This window comes from Struthio camelus, chromosome 20, assembly GCF_040807025.1.
Source record: "Struthio camelus isolate bStrCam1 chromosome 20, bStrCam1.hap1, whole genome shotgun sequence".
In the NCBI taxonomy this organism is placed as follows: domain Eukaryota; kingdom Metazoa; phylum Chordata; class Aves; order Struthioniformes; family Struthionidae; genus Struthio; species Struthio camelus.
The window spans coordinates 9,930,106-9,951,142 of NC_090961.1; the positions used below are offsets into that span (position 1 = coordinate 9,930,106).

Below are 21,037 nucleotides of genomic sequence, written 5' to 3' on the forward strand. Positions count from 1 at the left end.
ATGCGATTTCCACTGACACCAATAGGTGATGGATGCACATTCAGCTAAGAGCAGGATGTGTGCCTTCACAAGCATGTTTTAGTATGTGGGAGTGTTTGTGTATGCTTGTGTGTACATGTAAGCAAACTGAAAACAGGAGAAGTTCACATTTGTTTATGTACAGGGTGGGAAGTTGGCAGAACAGAATGGAAGGAGACATTGTACTAAATTAAGCACAGGAGAGAATATGGTGTTGATGAATTATTAGGTGACTGGAGATTAATGTGTATGTGAGTGAATATGACACAGAAAACTGGAAATGAAAGTTATTAGGTGGGGAAAACTGTGGCTCATTTAATTATATGGACTGTGAACGCAAAACTTCATATGGGGAGAGCATCATACATACATCAGAAAAGAGGGACTGCTGGTTTTGTGCCAGTGTGCTTTGTTTTAATCCTGCCACCTGCTACACACTGATGGAGATTTCCAATTGCGGTCTGCTGCTCACAAATGGAAAGCTTTTGGAGAAATGTTATGTCCCATCAGGCACATGATCTTTATAGTTTAGTGACAGGAAAAAAAGGCCACTTCTCCTCAAAAAGAAAAGGTGAACAAAACAGTTGACTTCTTACACATACATTTAGGTGTTTGTACAGCTTGGCTTCCCTTACTTCTACTCTATTTGGGTACACAGCAGCCATTAACTGATTTATGCTCACAATACCCCGTGAGCTATGAAGGCAATATCATTTTTTTAAAGTTAAAACACAGAGAAAGGTGAAGATAAGTGCCTGGAGACATACAGTCACTCTAAAGCAAAGGCAGGAGCTGGACCAGCTCTCCAGTGCTGCACTGTAGTCACAGGGCCAGTCCTCCCCATCATCCTCATTTGTGCCCCCCTTTCAGGTAGCCCAGTTGGGATCAACCTTAAGTTCTCCAGCCTTCACCACCCATTGGAGAACTGCAGAGAAGAGCCAGGCTTTCACACTCAGGAGCAGCATCAACACATGAGTCATGGCTGGAGAATGACCCACGGAGATCAGAAATGAGAGAGCATGCGTTCCGGAGGGACCTTCCAGCATCTTTAGTACTAGTTTCGAATTTGCTTGAACTGCAGCAGTAGAAAGCCACATTACAAACTCAAATTCACAGCCGCCAGGCTTTCATCTCTCCCTGGCCCAATGCAAAAATCAGATTGTACCTCGTTCCCTGGAAGTAGCATTTCAGAAGTCTCAATAACTGGAACTTTAGATACTTATATCCTCCTTAGCTGTTAGACACGTCTTATCTGCAGCAAATGAGAGCTTTAGCATTCTTTCAGAGTACCCACATTCTAGAATAATATAGGTGCTAAAGAGAAGATACAATACCAAGAGCAGTAATCCAGTACCATGGGGAGGGAGGGAGGAAGGAAAGAATGTAAGCAGGAAGGAAAATAGAAAAAATAAATCTGTTCTCTCCTATATAGTTATGGAGCACCAAGTTCAATACTACAGACTGTATCTGGAGATGTCAGCAAGACGAGCGCTGCTCCAACCAGTGATAAAAGCAAGGTTTTGACCATTTATTTTCATTCCTGCCTTCCCATGGAGCTGATGGCACACTGAGAGTGATAATGTGCTCTTTCCACTCTGCTGTCAGCCAGATCCGAAGCCCACCCGTTTCGTATCATGCTACTTAAAAGAAGTGAGACAGGAGAACATCTTTAACATTAAGGATGTGAACAAACACTCTTTTAAATTTATATCTGTGGTCTTTTAATGACCTTTTCGAGAACTGAGTAAGCAGTATTGATCGCTGCAGTTTCCGTCCGTGGGGAGGCAGTCTTATTAAAAAGCAATGACTCAAGCCCTCTGTTTAGAGGGGGAATTAGAATGTGCAGTGTGAAACACCACAAGGGCTATTTTCCTGTCTTCTGTGGCAATGGGAGGATTCAGGGTCAGAAATAAATAAACCTCTATTTCTTTCTCTGTTTTTACTGGAGAGGCTGGGCAGTTGAACTAATCTTCTTGTTGTATCCCTCAGGTGAGGGACCTCTGCTTTCAGCTTGGGTGTTCCTATAAAACTTCAAGGGAAAAATTACACCTCTAGGAAGCAGTTTTCAGCTCACACCAAGGTGGGTTTAAAGGATCACATTGAATTTACAGGTGCACCATGCATGCCTGGCTCAACCTTGGATGCCAACAGACTTGCAAGAGCTGACTGTACCCCAACCCTGTCTGCTCTGTGTCCACGCCAGAACTTCACCTGAGGACACCCATGTGCCACTCTAGATGCAGTGCATGCGCTGAGGAAAAGCAAGCAGCTTTCACCCTTCTTCTTACTCTAATGGCATGTGTGTTTTTCCTAGTACAAATAACAGCACAGAGATTTTTAACAGCAAAGACTCTCCTTTCCAACAAAGTTGAAAATATCCTTAAGGCTGATCCTGGTTTCTGCCATATGAGAGCACAAATGGCCAGAAAGCAATGAAAGCAGACAGTGTTCCTGTTATTTAAGGACAAGACAACAAGGTCTTAGGCCACCCGCACTTAAATTATGGTGGTGGAAGGCACTGCTATGTGAAACCGGCAAATTCAGCACCTCAAGTGTCCCCAGGAGGGACCTTCTTTCTTTGACCTTAAATAGCCAGCAAACTCTTGAGCCAAAAGACAACGTTTCCTGGACAGCTATCCACACCCCAGAACTAGCCCTGGCCTGCCAGCACATCCTTGTTTCCCTCTAACGACTTCGCCTTTGCTCTTCTTCCCTAGCAAAGCAGCCTTGCTGAGAAAAACAGGAAATTTGCTGGCAACAAACAGCAGTGACCCACATTTTCACTTGTTGCTATGCTTTCAATCAGCTACTCAAGGTGCACTGAATGCAACCACACAGAAGAGCTGAAGGTCTGTATCATATCCAGTCCCGTCCTCCACAGCCTGGAGCTGTCCAGTAATTTCCTCACGTGCTGCTCAAAGCCATACACAGCCACCTAAAATCCCACCTTCATTTACACAGGGGCTGAATATCCCAAATATCCACCACATCAGTGAAGAAGCACCGTACTGCTTAGCCAGGCTTACAGTCTCCCAGTGCTGGGCACTGAACTTGGGCTCATTATTTCTAGATCATAAGAGCTGAACACTGTTCTCTTCAAAGCTACTTAGAGAGCGGGTCATTAAACTGTGCCGGGTTTTACATCTCAGAAATATCATGACACTGTTTGCAGGCTCCTCCGTCCTCAGGTGCTCACATAAGCTTTAGATAAAGAGTAACCCGGGGGATGAGGTCACTTTAGGACAGCCTGAATAGGTTTGCACCCTGATTCCCCTCCTTTTTCCTACATTGCCATTGATTTTACAGACACATCTGTTTTCCACTTTTATCTTTCCCTCTCTCACACGCGCTCCTCCTCTCCTCTCCTCTTCTCTCCTCTCCTCCTTTTAATAAAAATGGTATGAGAAGCATGGCAGAAGATAATGAAGAGAATTCCTGTCCAATTTTGAAGCTGGGAGAAAGGAGGGGTGGGATACTGTAAACAAAAGAAGGACGTCAAAAATCCAGAGTTCTTGCGATGGGCTGTTTTTTCAGCTGCTGGCCAATCTCTCGCTGTTTTGTTAAGCCCAGCAACATGGCAGGTGCAAAGGCCTCGAAACAAGTATCCTGCCTCTCGCGGATGCCGAGCTGACTCAGGGGACGCAAATGTCGAGGGAGCAGCCTCAGAGGGGCCTTTCTCTCTACCAACGATAAAATATGTCCCAACAAGGGCAGCAGTTTTGCTCTGCACCCTCTGGCTTTTTTATGATTTGTTTGTTTACAAGCAGATCAAAACAGGGTAATTGAAGTATTAAACAAACACTGATGGGCCGGAAGAGAGAGTGGGGACTGCACTGTGGATTTCTGCTCTCAAACCCAGCTTAAGCCCTAACTGGATTTTTTTTTTTTTTTTTTTTTGAGGAAGAACAACAGAGAAGGCAACGAGCTGAACAGATAATCTCAGCTGAATACTTTGGGGTGTACACTTTGTGCTATAAAGCAGCTCTGCTAACAGAAGCCTGAAGTCTTACCATCAAATGCAGCGACATCAAGATGATGCCCAAAGCCAACTTTTGCCTCAGACGATACGAGAAAGGTATTTCTAGTAACACCCCAAAATAACCACCTTAACACTTATGCGATACCATAAAGACCCCACATGTTTGAGGTCAGAGTCCCACTTGTTAAGCTGCAATCAAATCAATTTGAACAGGGAAAACATCCTTTGCTTTGTGAAATACTTCTGAGAACCAAAGTCAACAACGCTACTCGTAATTACCACAAGATCAAAGTAGAAAATTACTGTGCAATTTTGCTCTTGCTTACGCTGGTATAAAATTAAAGCAACTTTACTGGCCTCAGTGAAATATTCCAGGTTTAAACCAGTGTAACTCAGCTTTTAGTCTGTTCCTCTGAGTTATAAATGTGCACACTTGCTGCTCAGATCAGCACACTGCCTGCACGAGATGGTTTGGTGCAGGATATATCGCCTCAGCTCTGAAAATCAGACCCTACTTAGGACCCTAACCACACTGAACATTTGCCATTTCAACAGAACTCTTTTTTCTGTCCTTCATGCAAGAACTATAAGTTTTCAAAGTAGCAAACATATACATATAAGCCACTGATTAACTCCAGAAGACTTTGATATAATCGTCCAAGTATTTGCCCTGGTACCAATTTAAAACACAGTAGCACATTTAATAAAAAACAAAGTTTACAGCCAAGGCCTTAAAGATATTTCTTATTTTTTCTCTTCTTAAAAGAAAAAAATTAACCATCAACAGACTATTTTCTGCTTTTTTGATTAAACACAAAAAATACATATAATTCTTTTAAGTGGATGATATAGATGAAGGATCTAAATGCGATTGGGTTACCAACCCTGGGATAAAGCAAATCCTAGAGGCCGAGGGCCCCACATGGGTCTTTGCACCAAACAGGCAATTTCACAGAAGCCCACAGGTTCAGCGTCTGAGCACCTGGTTTCTATTAGAGGCAGGAAAAGAGGGGGAAATTCTGTTTTGTTTGTTTGTTCATCAGTGTGATTAGATGCTAATCTGAGATGGGAGCGCTTCTCTGTGTGAAGTTCAGACGCAACCCCGCCGGAGGAAAGGTCTGATACGTTTGGACAAAGGAATGAAAGCTCTGGCATACGGAAAGGCCTTTTTTCAGCTGGTGGAAATCAGCACACCTCCACTGATTTCAAGGGAGCAGCACTACTATACCCCACCTGGGGACACACTAAGCCATCCTGCTACGGTGTAGCGGTGCGGCAGGGGAAGGCAGTAACGGGAACGGCAGGCAGGTTCATTGCTTCCAAGGCCGCCGTCTTCACTGGCAAACCTTTGCCTGTTGCATCGTGCCTCGTGATGAGCCGCATCTCATTACTCACACCGTTGACAATGTCCTGGTCGTGCAGTGGCTTCTCTGAGCGGCCCACCGCAAGCTCCCCACGCGCGTGCTCAGGGCGGGAGCCGCACGCGCCTTAACTCGATTTCGGCAACCAGGCTGCGTGAGCAATGGCTGACCCACGCTCTGCGCAGGGTCTGAGATCCCAGGGACCGCCTGTCAGCCTCTCCAGTCAGGACGCAGCATGGTGATTATTCATCCTCGGCCTGGGTTTGGAGCACACAGGGTTGTGGCAGCCACCCTCAGCACGGGCCATCCCGTGCCATTTAGTAAGGCTCGGCTCTCCCCTCAGGAAGAAGGCTCTTCCCAATTTAGGGTCATCAGCTTTCCAGAATAACGTTCTTTAACTTGTTTGAATCCAGACCCGACCTCTAGGATTTCCTTTCAACGATCCTGAGCCAAGACCTGATTTTTAGAACTTAATACCCTCATGTTTCTGTGTAATCCTAAAGAAATGGTAAACAGAGCCATGCGAGCAGACACTCGGAGTGCCTGATCCAAAGACTCCTGAAGTCAGTGGAAGTTATTATGTGTGTTTTCAGTAGGGCTTAGATTGGGCCCCAAGTGAACACAGATGTTTGCAGTTTTCTCTGGTTTCACCTCCACCATCCCTCCTAGCCGAAACACTGCTTTTGAGGATAAGGGCCCAGAGGCTGTGCCACTCCTGAGGCTCTGCTCTTGGAGGAGGAGGAGGAGGAGGAGGAGGGAGCGTGCATGTGCAGATGCATGAGGGAGACGTGTGTGCTCTCACGCGTGCAGCATAACAGATGACACACAGAGATACGTGACGAGGTGAGGTGACTACTCCGCAGGAACGTTTTGTCATTTCCCTCCTTAGGGGCTCTGTGTTTTGCCTTAAGCCTCTTCAGATTATGAGAAATCCTACTAGCTGGTCTCCAGTGGCTTCTTTAATGGTTTAATAACTGAACATTACTGAACATATTTCCACTAGCCTCTTTCTAAAATCCCATCATGAGCTAATTTCCTCTATTGTCATTACATCTGCAACTGGTCTTACATGTCTAAAAAAAAATCTGTACCACCACGAAGAAGTGATCTGGTTTATTGTACGGAGCTCGCAAGGCCAGTATTTTCAGTAGTGCCTGATAATTTGGGGTGTTCAATCTGAGGCATCCTCAAAGGGGTACAATTTGCAGAGAAGACTGAGCTTCGTATCCACCTTGCCCCGCCTGTCACAGAAAGCTCTAGAAAAATGCTGGAATGAAGACATCAGCGTGGAGATGCCCAATGTCATGACGTATTTTTAGAAATCCTGACAAGAAAGACTAAGTTCAAGTTTGAGAAAAGCAATTACATGAGGGGTGCTTTGGGCCCCCAGAGCGCTCAGTGCATTGCATGCCATGGAATGATAAGCCTACAAAGGTTTTTTGTTTTGTCTATCACTGTACTATCCAACAAGGTATTAAGGTCAGCGCAGGTATTTCAATGCTCTTGCAGCTCTGTTTTCAAATCCTTCCCTGTTTGATTGTTGCTCCAAATTTAATAGAAACTTGGAAATTAATTCCCAGGAAAAGATCAAGCTAACAGTTCAATAAAAGTAGTAGAAAAATAGCTGTACTGTCTGACATTGCTGATAAAAAGGTAGGTAACACATTTCTGCTTCTTCTGAGGTATTTGAGGCTCACTCCAAGTTTTACAAGAGACTTATTTTTAAATTGTTGCATAACGCATGTCTGTCCAATATTTCTTTCCCCAATCAAGCAAAGAAAATGCATTTGTTATTCCTGGGAAATTTCTGGCAATTCTTATCTTATTTAGAGCCCAAAATAAAGATGTACATGAGGAGGCAAACATCAGACAGAAATTATTATCCATGAGATAATGCACAGTCTAATTTAGCACACATCTGAGACTTTCACCTGCAATAAATTATTTTGCCCAGCAGCAAAAGTCCCATTTGACCTTGATTTTCTTCCTGCAGCTAAAAACTCTGCTACTACTTCTAGGTCGTGAGTTCAAATTCCTCCCTGGCCCATAGCGATTAAATATATCAAATTCTAATAACATCTATTTGGTTAATAACAGGACAGCAGTTAATGTTCACTTTTCCAGGGACACTTGTATATGGCTAAATTGTAGTCCACAGGTCTGATCTCTCTCCATAGCGCCAGCAGCACACTGAAGGCATGAATCCTATCTAGCAGCTCTCCTTGGGGATCTCTAATTGGAAAAGAGCTGGCAGAGCTGCTCCATGTCTCTCCTGAAGAAAAGTGTCACTCCTAAAATGGAGCAGCCCCCGTTCCCTGGCTATTCCCATGCTCCAGAATTGCTTCCTTGAGAGAGGCTGCTGGGGCTAGTTCAGACCAATCCTGTCCTTCTAAGTTAGATTCAGAATCAAAAATTACTCCGAACTACCCTGTCTCAAGATCACAAAACTCCGAAGACATAAACCCACCTTTGCTACCTTCTTACTAGTCATATGCAGCTGAGCCAGAACAGGAGTTACGAATCTTGTCAAGCACCAGCTGTAGTTACAGCATTACATAAGAAACCACAACAGCTAAGGATCACAAATCTATCACTACAGCTGGCACCAAATGGCATCTTTATAAAGGCGTAGCAGAAAAGCTGCCTACTGAATGGGCACAGACAGTCACGTTGTTCTTTCTCTTCTCCAGGGCAGGGTTAAGGCAATTTGGCAGAGGGCGGTAAGGGAAAAAATTACTATATCTGTTGTGTGTGGGGGGTCAGGAAGCAGATTTTATTCTCTTGCAAAGATAACCTAGCACCTTTAATGAAGAAAGCAAGAGAGAAAGCAAGCCATCAGAATGTGGCTTCCAGCTGTCAAGTCACATCAGCCAAATGGAGATGTATAATCCCTAAAAGCAGCAGCAATGCTAGCCTCTAACATTTAATTGTAAGTTCTTTGAAAGAAAGGACCTGGTGTTCTTCAATAAAGTGCCCGGCACACTACTGGCAGTTATAAATAATAACTGCTACCTCACTATTTAGCAGCATGACATACGTAAAGGAAACACACAGGCAGCAGAGCTGAAGAGAACAGAAGATGGAAAAGAAGTAGTTTTGTGCTTTCTGGTTTAGGGAGCGCTCAGCGCGGTCTGCGTGCGGAAGAGCAGGGGTACATACTCCTATCTGGCACTCGTGAGCAGAATTAGTCATTTCTGCTGCCTCCCTGCCCAGTCCCAGCTCTGAACGCTGCCGCGATGTAAGTCAGAGGTGAGGCCACATTGTTTGGGGAGAGGAAAGAATTTCCCTGGGGGTACATTGGCAGCGAGGACGCTGCTGGGAGGAGGACTCACCTTCCTACCAAGCCCTTTGCATCTGTTACGATGACGGTCAGGTGGGCCTATGACCAAACTTCCTGTGGCTGGAAGAGAAGGTGTGGGGCAGGCAATAGTCCTATATTTTTCTATTTTTCTTCTTGGGAAATTTCCAGGTTCATTAAGCAAAAACAGGGCAATCAATACTGGCTGAAAGGGGCTGAATGCCACGGCAGTTCTGCTGATTTACACCAGCTGAAGATTAAGCTTCACAATTTTGCCAAAACTAAGCACAGGCATCTCCAATACATTCAAAACTCTTCACTGAGAAGTAGAGGCTTATATTAAGGAAACCTGAGAAAAAGCTGGTACTACTAGCAGTGACAATAAAAATCAGACAGACAGTGAAAGGACTGTTGCTAATCCAACTAGGAATATGGGTAAGGTCAGAGAGGAGCAACTGAAATGTTTATTCCTGAATGCAAGGACTCTGGGTGAAAAACTAGGCAAGAACTAGAACTGCTAGTACTGTACCTGAAACTGGATATTATAGGGGCAAGGCAAACGTGGTGGAACACAGGGATAGGAGGGTATTTGCTGCTTGGGAAAGCTCAAAATAACTTTGTCCATGCAGCACTGCACATTAATGTTACGGTAGCTTTAAAGAAATGAAAAAGAAGAGCATGAATGAAAGTGAATGAATTCACATTGAGGCTTAGTAAAAGTCTATATACTGGAGACGAGCTGTAAACTTTCATATGGATAGAGATAGGGATCTCTTTAATATTACTAGAGAGAAATACTACGGAGAATTGTGTAACTATGGAAAACAAACTTCCTAGATACAGACTGGGAGAACAAATGCTTTTAATAATGGCAGGTATCGGATACTGCTCGATGTGATAGTAGACAACAAATACTTGGGGAATCAACAAGAGATGACACTATTTTGCACTTACTTCTAGCAGTCACAATAGGTTGGACTGAAAGAGAAATTAAACTGAAATGGAAATTTCTTTTAGCTATCGCTTTGAGGTTAATCACTTGCAGGAATGAAATGTTTGTTGAAGACCTGGATCCAAACAGTCAGAAGTGTCTGCAGACAACACGGAGTTGGTAGATAGAGTTGCTCAATACAGAGGGGAATGGAGTTCTACAATGAGTAGAAGCAACTGATCTTCAGAATTGGATGTCTAGAAATGGTGCACATTTAGGATTTAGGTGCACATTTAGGTTAGCATAAGACTATATTATGTAATTAGGTGAACAAGAAATTCTGCGTAAGCTGGAAGCTCTTCATTGCAAGACAGAGGGGAAGATGCAGTTGGGTTTATTTATTCAAGACTACTGTGAAATGTCAGTTGGATATAGCCACAAAAAGGCATATAAGGTTCTTTCACGCATTAAGTCAAGGCATTTCCAGGAGTGCTGGGTAAGTATTCATGCCATTGCACAAGGACATCTGCAATACTATATACAGTTCTAAAGCCTGTTGGGAACCCAGATGCGTAGCATGCTGATATCACACAGATAACTTAACAGCTTTTGAAGATAAATATGGGTGCGTGAAGTGCTTTCTTAAGTCCTATCTTAGATACTCCCCAATATTCCTGGCATATCAAGAGAGACTTGGCATGGTAACTGTGGAGGACGGGTGGGTAGACGATGATGATAATATGGGCTTCAGCTTTTTGTGTGGGGAGAACATCCACCCAGTGATCTGTATCTTGTTTGGGTGGAAATATGGTGTTAATTATCCTCATGACAGATGGATCTGGCAATTCATCTCAGCTGCTTTAGATCATACATTCCTCTGGCTGGTAAAGCTTCAGAAAACAGAGAAATAGATCTTCAAGATGAATGTGAAGGAAGGAATGCCATAATAAGGACAGATGTAGCCATGAAGTTTTAGTGTTGCTAAACTTCAGTAGAGACTTAAGTTTACCTATCATCATTGTGATATTCTTATTTTTTCAGACCTCTGTTCAGTAGGGCCTGTGTCATGTAAGTCAAATGTAGTCCTCCTGCTGAGTTCAGGGGCTGAAGGGTATGCCCACAGTAACTGATAATTGTCTGTAGTGTAGTTCATCGTGAATAGCCACTGCTAATTCTCCCAGTATTTTTACTTGCCCATATTTGTATGAATTTGCCAAACTTTTCATATACGTTCAGACTAAGAACTGTTTTCCATCTAGGTCAAGTGCTAACTGCTCATAATCTGGGGTTTCTAACAAGTCACTTATCATCTAGCTTTCTGACTGGATACCAGGAACAAATGGCATATGTATCAACACCACAAATTTTGAAATATACAACTATTTAGGATGAAAAGCATGAAATGCTATGCATCCATGAACAATGTCACTGTGGCCATAAAACATCTCCAGTCTCATGACGATAATTTCTCAGCAGTTCCCTAATCACTTCTAGAAGCTCTAGTGAGAGCTGGATCGCACTGTCTCAGGTGCTGAGTTAAAATATAGTAAATGACGTAGAGTTTCTGAGCTTAATGCCGTATAGAACTCCTCACTCTAACAAAATATTTGAGAATACTGTTTTTGCTTAAACAATAACTGTGCACAGATGATGACCAGTCTCTTCTAATTATTACCAAGTGACAGAAGAGCTGTAGTGTTAGAATACAGGTGGGCAATAGCTAAATTTGAGAAGAAAAAATTATTTACTATATATGTATGAGAAAATACAGATTTCTCCCAGTGTCTCCTTTTACTTTCTTTCTTTCTTTCTTTCTTTCTTTTTTTTCTGAAGTATGAATGCAGTATCTCTAGGTGTCACTTAGGTACTAAAGCACTAGTCAGTGTAGGAATGGCTAAGAAAAATATCTCCTTCAAAAGCGCACTTGCTTGTGAGTGATGCTCATGTCTGCAAAACCAAACCTAGTACCAGGGCTTTGGGCTACGATGCTTTCTAAGGCTATTTCCGTCAAGGCTTTGTCGTGAAATAGTCAACAGGTTAATGCCACAAAGACCACCAAATCCCTCACCATCTACAACATTTTGAGGCTTCCTATGAAGACTGTGGCAGAAAAGTTGAAAAATTTTCCAGTTCTCAAAAACTTTTCCAGTTATTCTGATAGCTTTCCAAAACTAACCTGGGCATCTCTCAGCACAGCCTGCCAGAGGGGTGAGCACAGATCTCGCCAGTACACCCAGCTGTTCTCTGCTAGCAAAATCAGATACCAGGGGAACACAGACTGCTCACCCCAGACAGCCCTACTGCCAAAAATGGTGATTCATGGGACATACACACACATACACACACACCCCTAACTGTACTTGTGACATCTTCAGGAAAGCTTCCTGTCTTAGGCTTCTCAATGAGTTCTTAAAAAAAATCAATGTTTGCTAAGAACGACTGCGAGAGCATTGAATACTTTCCAAACGCAATGACAAGAGAGTGTAAGTATTACAGTAAGGACAAAAGAAGGGCAAAACAATTACCGTGTTCACCGTTACGACCATCTCGCACGTTATTTCTAGCGAACAGCCAAAGTGAAACCCTCTATACATGAGCACAACCCAAACTTTGGATTAAGCTGTGAGCTGAGATTTGCAGACAAGGCTCCTTCCTTATCACTGCCTGCAGTGTGAAGACTCAGCAATTCTATACCGCACCTGGCCTGAACTTTTTTTTCTCCCACTGATTCATTTAGCTTTCTGCTCTGTTCCTAAGCATTGAGTCTCATTTTGTAATGCAGATGATTCTGGCTGATCACACTCAGTGGAAGTGAATGAATCTTGCCCGCTTCTGTAGGGTCCAAGGATAAGGTCTAGTCCCTTAGAAATGAATGTTAGCTTCAACTTGAGCCAAGAGCTGAGATTCAAATTCAGCTTGAGAACAGACAGGTCTGGCATTATTTTGCATGTCTTAATAAAAGCCTTCCACTGCTCTAGTTATTTTCTCTCTTCTGTAAAGAACCCAGTGCTGACTAGGCAAGGGCTATCCATTAAAGGCTGTCTCTCCTCTCAGCTTAGAGAGAAGTCCCCTCTCTTTGACGGGAAGAAGGTAGGAGAAATTAATTTTTCTTTCAGCGTCACCACACCTGGGGAAAGGATCTTGCTCACAGATAACAGTGCAAGCAAATATTTTCTTTGGGAGAAAAAGAGAAAGCGAAGATCAAGGTCAGAGGAGGCAAGAGTAAAGATATGCAACTGCCTTCAAAATAACCTTCCATAGAACATGTGTGGGTGTCATTTTATTTAATATGGAAAGCATGCAAAAGCATAAAGGAGGGGTAACAGGCTTGGGGCTTACAGAAAGATAAAGGGTCTGCAATGTCTGGTTGCATAGATATACTGAATTCCAGCTGTACAGAATGAAACAAACAGGCAGACGAGAACAGGTTAAGAGATGCTTCATTTACTTCAACATTATATATACTGAAGAGCATACCCCAGCTCCTCTATCCCTGACTTTCCTGCAGCATCTTCTCATCCCTCCTGCTTAGACAGATAGATAGTATAAGGACTGTGGCTAGTCTTTGCACAAGGTGCTAAGACTCACCTTGCCTTTGCCTCTGCCGCACGACCCCAATGCAGAGGTTCACTGACAACGCAATTAGTTTGCTATGTCTCAACATATGGCCCAGCAGCAGCCTGCACATACAGCAGCAGTCTATGAATGTGCATGGACCCTCGTCACCATCAGATCTGAATCACTGCTGTGCACATATGCGTGTTAGGATAAAAAAACCACACACCTTTTATAAAGATTTCAAACATGTGCCGATGTCCTACACCAAAAGCAACTACAGGTACTTAAGAATCTGCATCTTTGATTCCTTACCCAGTAACTAAGGACTTCATTTTAGCTTTCCAAGTGTCAGGCATCCGGTTAAAGCTCACTGTCTGGATTCTCTCTGTAGACACTGGAAAGACACAAGCACCCAAAGGCCAACTATCACAGGGGATTTTGTTAGGTAGGCTGTGTCAGCCTCCAAGAGTACCTGTTTCTGTCTACTGATCACGAGTAGAGCCCAGAATGTCTAACTTGCATTTTATGTCTGGTTGTTAGTTGGCTATATAATTAGGTGAGACATACAGACAGGTACAGAAATTTTACCCTACATGATATATTCAACACCACAGGGGAAAATTGCCATTAATCCCTGGCTACTGTTTGAATCATTAGAGTATTTTTTTTTCTTCACTTCAGAGGGCTATAAGCTAGAAGACACCCAAAAAATCATAATGAAAGACATGAGAACAGTGCTCAGAATAGAAATTTTGTTTTGTTTTGTTTTTTAAATTTTGTTATGATCTCAAAAATTGGGCCTGTTTCTGTGGGAACTTGTGCTAAGGTATGCAAATATTTCAAACAAAACCAGTCCCATATTCCAGTGAGAGTGGGCCAGGTTTCAGGCAAAGATGCTTTCACAGCAAAACCACGGGAAAATTCACCATGTTCCATGTTTCCAATATGCCAATATTCATCTTACGTTAAGTGCCAGCAAGCGTTGGAACAAGGCTACGACCCAAGAAAGCACTTAAGCACATGCTTAACTTTCAGCACGTGAGTAACATCTGTGAGGTCCTGGGTTTCATTTTTTTTATTTGCTATTGTTAGTCACCTTGAATTTTTAAACCCTCAGGAATAATTTGCATCATCTGAGCTGTACAATTGCGCCATGAAAGGAATAGTAGCTTATGATTACTGAATGGTTAATTAATCATTTTTATTATATTTAAATATGCTTTAGAAGGACATAATGATGTATGCTTCCTTGATATTAGCTGTACTAATTAGATCATCTTTTCTAAATTAGAGTGCAGTTTTCTTAGCAGGTTTCCTTTTATCTGGTGTTCATTTTCAAAAGAGCTTCATGTTGTTCCTACAGATGAGTGAATCATTTCCAGGGAATCATGTTATGCAATAAATGTTTTTCTTCCTGTTTGTAGAACGTCTATGGGTAGATCATGGATCTCCTTGAAATCACCACATATTTTGAAGTCAGACTATCATCAAAAATCATATCTTCCTTGACTAGATGAGTATAATTACATGTGGGATGAAATTCAGTCCCTACAACAAACTAGCACATTTGACATGTCTGCTATGCAAGAACAATTCCACTCCAACAGTTTGTGTTAGTGATACATGAAAACAGAAAATGAAAGTAGCTGAAATACATTTATACACCTGAACATGCAATTGGACTTTTTCACATTCCTTCTTTAGCTCTTATTAGAAATGTTAGTGCGCCAGCACTGAAATGATTCTGTCTCCTCTACCAAATTACTGCTTTCAGAAGATATATTTCTCAGGAATTATGACCATTTTACTCCTGAGGTCTTCTTTTAGGTTACTTCTTAAAGATTCAATTTATCAGAGCTTGGATAGGTTTGCAATAGCCTCTCTCTTTATGGAAATCTTGAATTTCATATGTCTGTACAACTAGACAGGAAATGCCATGTTAATTCCCAAGAACTACCCGTGCAATCCCAGGCTATTTTATCTGAGTGTGATGCTTCCAGTTCCACAGTGAGACTATGAGAATATTCTCTCTTGGTGATATTTGGTATGTCTAAATAATTTAAAATCCCAACTTTCAGTTGCAATGCCAGATAGTAACAGGATGAGGAGAAAAGTTTGCTTTTTTTTTTTTTTTTTTCTAAACAGGTCTGTTCAGCTGTCTGAAAAGCAGTACTTACATGTCGACGAATCTCCTGCTGAGGTTTGAGATGACGACCGGGGAACCAGTGTGGAAAGGAGGGTCCCGAACCACTTTGTACTGGATGGGTTTGCAATCGGCACACAGTGTGCTGTGAGGAATGGAGCTCAGCATAGCGGCATCAATTTCCAGGTGCTCATCCAGAGTGTAGATCTGAATACCGTACACCTCCTCTCCCACTTGTCCCGCATCCAGCTTTATGGTCAATGGGATATCACAGAAGACATTCTGTGGCCCGAGAGAAATATTCTTCCCACTGATGGTGAGCAACTTGATGTCATTCACTGCTCCACTGGAGTCCCAGTCAGGGGAAACAAATGTCACCCAGACCGTGAGGGACTCTGGAGTCAGGGGGTAACGAAACTCCAGCTGCAGGTAGCAGCCCTGAGGTTCAGGGCAGGCTGGAGGCACCGTGTGTTGATTAACTGCTGAGTTGGGGCTCCACGTTCTGACACTGGATTTACAAGGCTGCTCAACATCAGGGTGCCCTGAAAAGAAGGAAGGAAGCAAAAAAAAGGAAATAAAAGAAGTTAGAGAACAAGTGCTGTCACTGGCATCAATCTCAAAAGAGAGACCTGTGGCAGGAGAGCATATTTGTCCAGGGAATCTAATTATTCACTGTTGCAGGAGAACAGATATGATCAGCACGGAGAGGAGGAACATAATACCAGTGTATTGTGAGAAAGAGACATAAACACAGTTTGAATGCCCAGCTGAACCGGACACCACAAAATGTACCACTGGTACATTTTGTACACGGTACAGCGGACCCTTATTTTCCATTTCTAGCACCTTTGCCTGCTCTAAACTGTGATATTTTCTACCTCTTCCTCTTGATACTCTACCTGAGAAACCTATTCACTTTACCTTAATTTCACCTCAGTGCTCCTAGTTATTCCCTTGTCCGTTGCTCTAAAATACTGCTTTTTTCTCTTGTCTTTAACAAAGAAAAAGAAAAGATCTTTTGGTGACTCCAAGAAACTGCTGCATTGTGTTGTTGAGGGACAAAATATTCAGGTCACTCCTATACTATTTACAGGCTCATGTACCATCTTGAGTAAGCCTCCTCTTTTTTGGATGCACATGGAGCACAGGTCTGAGCTGGCTCTCTGCACTCTTCGTGATGAAATAACAGGCACTTGTACTTCTGTGTTTCTCACCGTTGGCTGTGTTCAACTACATGGGAGGTATTACTAAAAACTAATGAAAACCACGATACTTGCTGGGTTCCCAAATACTATGGTAACATTACAATCTGGCACGCAGTCATGGTCTGTAAGATCCAGAGAGGTCAGATGGGTGGAACAGTTGGTAACAGAATCCAGTGAGAGCTATAAATTCCCTCTTCCTTACCAAATAATCACACGAAAAGGGAGCAAACAGGACAGGGAGAAGACAAAGTACAGGAATGAAGAAAGAGAAAAGAAAAGATAAAGAAGAGTAACAACAAGAGAAAAATAGAGAAGGCAGAGAAAAAAAGAGAGAGAGAGCACGCAGCTAAATGTAACCAAGGAAGAAAACAAGATAAAGCACCGGGCAAACATGAACGGACAGGACATCAGTACTAATTTAAAGAGAAAAGGGCAACATGTGAAGGTTATTCTTATTGTCTGTGATACAACAAAGTGTTAGAAATGTGCCTTTCTTGTTAAGCAAAAACAGCACAAGGAATTCTCCTGTTCATATCAAATCAGCCCAGATGCAGAATAAGTTCCTTGTATCTCAGGCAGTACTTTCTGAGATCTAGCGCAATTGGCCTGCACACATACAACTTTTAACACTTCTCTCTCACCCACACATACCTTATAGCCCTCCTCTCCGCTTTGCATGCCACAGAATAGCGGGAACTCCACTAACCTCAGCATCTGGAGAGACCGAAGCAGCGATACATTTTGAAGGAAGCCAGAGTTCCATTTAATACCCTCAATTTTTTTCCCCTGGCAAGCCTACAAATACTCGGTGAATACTCATTTTGAGTAGTAAATACCCTATTCAACCCACGTTCTCTCAGAACATTCATTGCTGTCCCCGTGTGCTGGGCTGGGCCCTCGGATGACTTCCTCATAGATTCACAGCAAGCTCCTGACTGCAGCCCAAAGAAGGTATTTTTAACCCCAGGATCTCAAAGTGCATTGGAAAGATTTGTGCATCTTACGGTTGCCATCTCACAGAAAGGAAAATGGAATTGATTAATAGTTCACAGCCTAATACATTTTTAGAAGTGGCCTCCACTTAGGTTCTTGCAAATTCACCTCTGCCAGTTCAAGGCTTTTGTAATACTTAAGCAGAGAATGAACCTACGTATTTTGGTAGGCCAAGGACTGATCCTCTGAGTTAGGATGGACTGAACTCAGCCTGCAGGGAGTTTAGCGCAGATCACTGCTCCACTCTGAATGAGAACGGCTTTACCTGGCAAAACTGGGAGCTTAACCATAGCCTTGCATAGATTGAAAACCTAAACAAAGTACTGAGGTTAAGACTAAAGAATCCCTTTCTTAAATATCATCAGGCACTTAAGTCTCGGGAAAAGAATACTCTTTTAATGGTGGACTAGGATCAAAACCTTATTCCATGAAGCTCTAGATTTCTAGAGATGGGTGAATACTATGAGAAGTGAAATTTCAAATACTTGTATATAAAAAGAAATAACTTAGTGGTGGTTGTAGTCCTCTAAGCTGAGGTTCTGCAGATCTTACATCTCCTACAACATCACATCCTGCCAAATGTAAACAAAATATGAACGTGAGATTTGTGAGGATATGCCAAAACCCATCTCTTGGTTAGAGAATAAGCATGGCGGGCTGGGCTAGGAGAGAGGTTTCCCCAAGCCATCAGCCACAACCACAACGCTGTGTGTCAGAGCAAGCTTTCATCACTCAGAAAGATGTGGTGAAGGGAAGTGGCTAGGAGCAGACCCTCATGCCCTTCTGCTACCCCACCATGTGGACAGAAACTTGAAGCACTTGTACGAGGAGGCCATCTGGGATTGGCAGCCTCTGGGACTGCAGCCGCTGTAACAACCAGAACTCCAGAACTCACTTGTCACATTTCTAATTTGATGAAGGCAAATAGACTTCCAGCGTGACTCTAATGTTCAGCTGGGACAACTCCACTTTGAAATACAGAATGAATCGCTCTCGAGTGAAATACTAGCCACTGAGACAGGCAGGGCACAAGGTCAGCCTAAGACAGCACAAATTTTTGTATGTTCTCGTGCTTCTTCTTAGTCAATAGTGAGCCAGGCAGGAAGATTCGACTGATATATGCATATACTGCATATGTGCTGTAAAGTTTGTTTACCTAGCTGTTGTTGCTGGTGAGAATCCAGCTAGGTTAGAGCTTTCTTGCTCTACGATGAAGGTAAAGAGTAAATTGAAACTGCCCGATCTCCAGGGGAGATCTCCCACAATTGCCTCTGATAGGCAAAAAACCTCTCATGCAAGTGGCACAACTGGCTGAGAAAGAATCCTGAAGTGCCTCAGTCCAGAAGCACACTCGGTGCAGCATGGCACGAGGAAGGACACAATGCCAGAGGCAGAATTTTGCAACAAGAATGGCTCACACATAGTCTAGGCCATAGCTGGTGTCAGCTGCCTGTGGTAACGGTGCAGCATAACAACGCTACGAGACCTCAGGGCTTGAAATGGGACCAAGGAGGTTCAGTGCTGCTTTAGAGACATATGAGAAATGTAGTTTTCTGGTAAGAAGCTGGATGAGTACTATGAAATGTTTTCCATAAGTGTTGTCTAAATTTTAAAATGAGTTCATTTTGGCTGTGCTTATGCCTCTCTCGTACTCACTTTCCATGAACATTCAAGTAGTGGAGTTTTACACACATGAACGCTTGCAGAAAGTGAATTTTAAGCTTGCATGCTTGAGTACTCACAGATAGACAATTAAAGAAGCCAGACAATGATCTAACTGTGCTATTTGTAACTCAGACCAAGTGCAAATAGGCAGAGGTCCTGAATGTCAGGGAGTGAGATAGTGATGACAGAAAATTACAGAGCAACAAATACTGTGCATTTGGTATATTTTCTACTTTAAAGGAGAGACAACTTATTAACACAGCAAGAGGACAAGAGTCCCAAATTTTCTTTCCGGCGCAATGGCACAACAGCAATTGAATGAGACAGATAAGGATCAGACTGCACCCTTCATAGTTAAGAATATGCAGGCACACACTGTAAGAAGAGGAAATTAAATGCAAAATGCAGCTGAGTAATAAATCTTAGAGTAGCTTAGTTTCTCTAGGAATGATGCCTCTGGCAAGACATGTGAGATCTAGAAGAAGTTTTCAAATCAGAGTTCGTTGGAGAAATTTTGATGGAACTGCAGATCTCAATGGAATATGCAGTTCTTTCAAAATCAAGACACTTTGCAAAATTGGGTTGATTTGGCCAAAATTTTCTTCTGGAAAAGAAAATGGGAAGAAAGTTCTAACAAAATTAGAACATTCTGTTTTGACGTTTTTGGAAGAAATCATTTTGCTTTTTCAGTTTGAAACACTTTTCATTTTGATATTAAAAATCGCTTTTGCCTTAGATTATATATACTAAAAGGGGATATTTTGAAATGTCAAATGCGAACTGCAGTGGATGAAAGAGGAATTATACGAGCTAAACAAAACATTTTGGCCAGCCTCAAACACTTTTTGTTTTTAATTTTCCATCATGGAGAATTTCAGAAGTTCCAGGTTTTTTTCCAAACGAAACCAGGTTTCAAAGTCTTGTAATGCTTGGCTAAATGGAAATTCCATCTTCCCCTCTGCATTTGTATGGCAAGTGATCCAAAATCTGCTAATTCTGTTTACCTGATAATCCAGTCACACCTGTAGCTGGAGCACTCTTTCTCAGGATGGAGCTCTTTGACACGAGCCAGTCGCAGGGGCAGGTGCATGCTGTCTTATGCTCTGCAGCCCTGGCCCTTGGATGTCAAAAGCGGTTGGCAAGTTGGCATTAATACCAGCCCCCAGCAGGCCCCCACATTTGGACAGCCGGGCATGCAGCTGCCCACATGTCTTGTCCCATCACCCAGTCGGCACACAGCTTGCTGCACACGCTGACCTGAGGACTCAGAAGGGCTCCTGGGTGCCACAGTGCATATATCACCTGGCCATCTTACAAATAATCTTCCTTGTATAAGAACTCCCACGTACCTTAGCTGCAGGTCACAGAAGCCCTTAATATAAGCAAGTATTTGTGAATATATATAAAATATGTGAATATATATATATATATATTTGTGAATATATATATATACATATATATATAATGAAGAGTTTGTAAAATCCAGCCAAAGGCCTTTTGAGTTCAAAGAGCTTACCTATGCCTTTACAGTAAAGCCTGGTCCCAGGGTGTGCTGCACCCGAAGGAATAGCTAATAATGAAGAGAACAAAATAATACTCTGCTCCTTCTAAACCATAACTTGTGATTACTGACCTCTGCCAGTTATACTCTTAAACGTACTCTACCACATCCACCTACTTACATAATGGAAAGTACCACCCTCGCACATATGGAGGAGAATGAATGATGGAGATCTAATGGCATTTTTGTAACCACCTCTGCAAATTCTTCTACCTTCCAATGTGCTCTACATGAGAACAGTAAGAATGACTTGCAAAGCACCCTGAACTATACTAGGCTTGACTTAGTCATCTGTGTTCATAACGTAGAGTACTTGCTTAAAGGC

General features: G+C 42.6%; 1 protein-coding gene across 1 annotated transcript in view; it reads right to left on the reverse strand.

Annotated features, from left to right (window-relative positions):
- PAPPA (pappalysin 1) overlaps positions 1 to 21,037 on the reverse strand; it is a 187,821-nt gene that overhangs the window by 95,654 nt on the left and 71,130 nt on the right. Inside the window, exon 7 of the mRNA XM_009668174.2 lies at positions 15,323 to 15,830. Within this exon, the coding sequence (XP_009666469.1) occupies positions 15,323 to 15,830 (508 nt within the window). The remainder of the gene's footprint in view (positions 1 to 15,322; positions 15,831 to 21,037) is intronic.